A 4,106-nucleotide genomic window follows, 5' to 3' on the forward strand; every position below is an offset into this window, starting at 1 on the left:
GCTTTTGAAAATTTGGATCCGTGATCAAATACCCAATAATTTCTGCTTTTGAAATTTTTCCACAAACGATAAAAATAGCAACATTCCATCCAGCCTTATACATGATCGTCTTATATGTATTGGTCAAGTTTGGCTGCTCAATTAGCTATACTATTCTACACGAGTCAAATGATAACAAAAGTCCTCGTCACCAAAACCAATTATTGCTTCTTACTACATCAATAGGTGGTCGACTTCAGAAAAATAAAAGAAGGAATGTAATCCTATGTGGCATAAAAATGAGAGGACTTGAATTAACAACGCAAAATCGGAACCCAACTCTTAAATGGGAATTTGAGTTTATGTAATCTATAAAACTACCTCTGCATCTTCCTGCATTTTGTTTTCTTTCAATTTGTAATGTTTATCGTCAAGAAACTAATGAGAGGAAGAAGCAGCAGAAGAATAAACATTGTCCAAATTACTTTGTTCTTGTGGTATATGAGTGCGGTAGCATCCGAAGAAACATCCCTGGCAAAGCCTAATTGTTTATCGCGATGCGGATTAGTCACTCAAATCCCATATCCTTTTGGAATTGAAGATGGCTGCTACCTCGGTGACTGGTTCCAAATAATATGTGACAACTCAACCAGCCCATCGAGAGCTTTCATGAAAGTTACCGGTTTGGAGGTGCTGGAAATTTCTGTTGAAGGCACGCTAAAGGTGGCAAGCCCTATTACCTTCTCTAATTGCAGTAACAAGCCAGTAGGTCGCCAGACGCCTAACTTGGAAGGAAGCCCGTTTGTGTTCTCCCAGAAAAACAGATTTACTTCATTGAGCTGTGGAGGAATCGCCTTGATGACATCCTTAGATGGTTCAACAATTGCTGGCTGCTTGTCCATATGTGATTATACAAGTACTAGCTATCTACGAACGAAAAGCTGCATCGGGATGAATTGCTGCCAGACCACCATTACTCCATATCTCAGGTCCTTCAATATCAATACTAGTTTTGGAGCAGTATTAAATGCTGACGGAAAGGCATGCAAGTCTGCCTTCCTTGTAGAGCATGATTGGTTTACATCAAACTCAACAAATGTTTCTGCTATTGATGAAATGGACTACGTTCCTATGGTGCTGGAATGGCACGTACTTGATTTGAATTATACCAAGTTTGATATATATGGAACAAATAATACAGATGATAAAAGTACGGATTGCAGCAGCAGCAAATGTTTATGCTCAAAGGGCTACCATGGAAACCCGTATCTTCCTCATGGATGTCAAGGTAAACTTCTAGCTACCATAGTCCAAGCTTCAAAAGTCTTAGTTTCTTTTTCATGATTTTTTTCCTTTTTTACTGATTTCTTAATACTTTCTCCACTCTATAATTTCTCCTGGCAAACCTTTGCATGGCAAAATGATGAGTGAAATTGTATAAAAATAACTCATATTCATTGTTATTATATTTTTCTTACCACCTGCCGAAACTTTTACTTTCTATTTGTCAATTAAAAATCAGACATCAATGAATGCGAGGATCCAGACCACCCCTATAGATGTGGTTCCGGCATTTGCATCAATTATCCTGGGAGCTTTATGTGTCAATTGCCTGATCAACGATCATCACGAGTTACTCTGGCCATTATAGGTATGCCCCTGCACTAATCCTTTGATTATTGATGACTAAGTTGAAAAAAAATACATATATATATATATATATATATATATATATAGAGAGAGAGAGAGAGAGAGAGAGAGAGAGAGAGAGAGAATTGTTCTCTTTTCTAACGTCCAGACTACTTGTTTTTTCCCTTCTTTGTGCTAATAAATCAACCCAAACACTTTTATCACTTCTCTTGGTATTGGTAGAACAGAATCCATGCTCTGCCAATACTAAAGTCAAACATCGTCTCTAGATTGGGCTTTTCCTTCATTGGTGGCCTGTAGAGAGAATTTGGAGGGTGTTATGTGCTTCAGTGCCTTTTTTTCAATGATAATAATATTGAAAAGAAGAGAGATGCACAAAACAAAAAGTAAATGGTTTCCTTTCCATTGCGGACGTCCGCACTAGAGTGTATATATATATATATTGAACTATTCTCTAGTACGGACGTCCGAATTCTAACTTCTAAACTCGTTTTGTGTTTTCACATGATCAGAATGAATTCATTCATTCAATGAAAAGGAAACCATTCCATTTTGTTTTGTGCATCTCTTCTTTTCAATATTATTATCATTAAAAAAAGGCACTTAAATACATAAACAGCCTCCAAGTTCTTTCTACAGGAGGTCATTTTTTACTTTTTAGTAGTGGCAAAGCATGATTTTTATTCTACCAATACCAAGAAAAGTAACAAGTAGTCCGGACGTTAGAAAAATAAGGACGTTCATATTAGAGTATATATATGAAACAACATCTTCTTGACCGAGTTATATATCCTTTCTTGTTTGATTGAACCATACAGTTCCCAGCAGTGTTCTTGGACTGTTGTTTCTGCTAACTGGCATATGGTGGGCGCACAAAGTCATGAAGAAAAGGAAAGATATGAAACGCAAAGAGAAGTTCTTTAGACAAAATGGTGGTTTAGTGTTGGAGCAACAATTATCTTCTGGTGAACTCAATGTTGAGAAGGTTAAGTTGTTCAATTGCAAGGAGCTAGAGAAAGCCACGGACCATTTTAATGCAGACAGAGTTATTGGTCAGGGAGGCCAAGGTACAGTTTATAAAGGAATGTTGGCGGATGGAAGAATTGTTGCTGTCAAGAAGTCTAAAATAGTTGAGGGAGGTGACGTTGGACAGTTCATTAATGAAATTGTCATTCTCTCACAAATTTCCCACAGGAATGTGGTTAAGCTATTGGGTTGTTGTTTAGAGACTGAAGTTCCCCTCTTGGTTTATGAATTCATACCCAATGGAACACTTTTTCAATATATTCATCACCAGAATGAGGAGTTCCCTCTTACATGGGAAACGAGATTAAGAATTTCAATCGAAGTTGCCGGAGCACTTTCCTACTTACATTCTGCAGCTTCCTTTCCAATTTACCACCGGGACATCAAGTCTTCTAACATACTCTTGGATGAAAAATACAGAGCCAAAGTAGCAGACTTCGGGACTTCAAGATCAATTTCCATTGACCAAACGCATCTTACAACACTAGTACGTGGAACATTTGGTTATCTGGACCCAGAATACTTCCAATCTAGCCAATTTACAGAGAAGAGTGATGTTTATAGCTTTGGAGTCGTCCTTGCTGAGCTCTTGACTGGACAAAAACCAGTTTCATTCATGAGGTCACCAGAAAGCAGAAGCCTAGCCACTTATTTCCTTCTGTCCATGGAGGATAATAATTTGTTTGCTATTCTTGATGCTCAAGTTATGAAGGATGGTGGAAAAGACGAGATTGTGGGTGTTGCTATTCTTGCAAAAAAATGCTTAAATTTGAATGGAAGAAACCGTCCTACTATGAAAGAAGTGTTAGTAGAATTGGAGGGAATTCAATTGTCAGTTAAAGCTTCTGATGTCCAAAAAACTTTTGCAGAGGTTGAATATGATCAAAGCCAAATAACCGATCCGTGGGATATTTCTTCTTTATCAGCCGGTTCTTGTATGGATAGTGGCACAAGCTCTTCTTTTTCTGAGAGCAAAAGAGATTCCATTCATAATCCAATAATCCATACAAAAGGACGAGCATGCATGAACATAATGGCCTCGTTAAAACCTTCCTAGGAAAACCACATGGGAGAAACCCCAAGGGAGGAAAGAGTACCACCAATGTCTTTCAAGTTACTGTGAAGAAAATATTTCTTGTAATATTATGTTTTTGGACTTGTAATCCTTTAGACTATTACCTTATGCAATGCAATTTCCATCTACATGCCATCTTTTCTTTTATATGACCCCATTTACATATCACTAATGATACATTTGACCTAATCACAATTATCTGGTGCAAATAATTGAAATTTCTCACTTGAAAAATCGATGGTTTCGTATCATCAAACTATAAATAGCATTTGGACACTACACAGAGTCTCTTAAAGAGTGTAATGTGGGGGATATCTCAACTCAAGTTCATTGTATATGTTTAAGTGAGCGAGTGTGTGCGTGCTCTGTTTGCGTG

The 4,106-nt window shown here is 37.5% G+C and overlaps 1 protein-coding gene across 1 annotated transcript; it reads left to right on the forward strand.

Annotated features, from left to right (window-relative positions):
* The first annotated feature begins 240 nt into the window (after positions 1-240).
* Positions 241-3,860, forward strand: LOC110759991 (wall-associated receptor kinase-like 8). Its single transcript, XM_088251002.1, has 3 exons — positions 241-1,267; positions 1,502-1,630; positions 2,448-3,860. Exons 1-3 carry the CDS (start codon positions 400-402, stop codon positions 3,710-3,712), a joined length of 2,262 nt encoding a protein of 753 aa, XP_088107128.1. The 5' UTR covers positions 241-399; the 3' UTR covers positions 3,713-3,860.
* The last annotated feature ends 246 nt before the right edge of the window (positions 3,861-4,106 follow it).

The sequence above is a fragment of the Prunus avium genome, chromosome 1 (genome assembly GCF_965620075.1).
Source record: "Prunus avium chromosome 1, drPruAviu1.hap1.1, whole genome shotgun sequence".
Classification (NCBI taxonomy): domain Eukaryota; kingdom Viridiplantae; phylum Streptophyta; class Magnoliopsida; order Rosales; family Rosaceae; genus Prunus; species Prunus avium.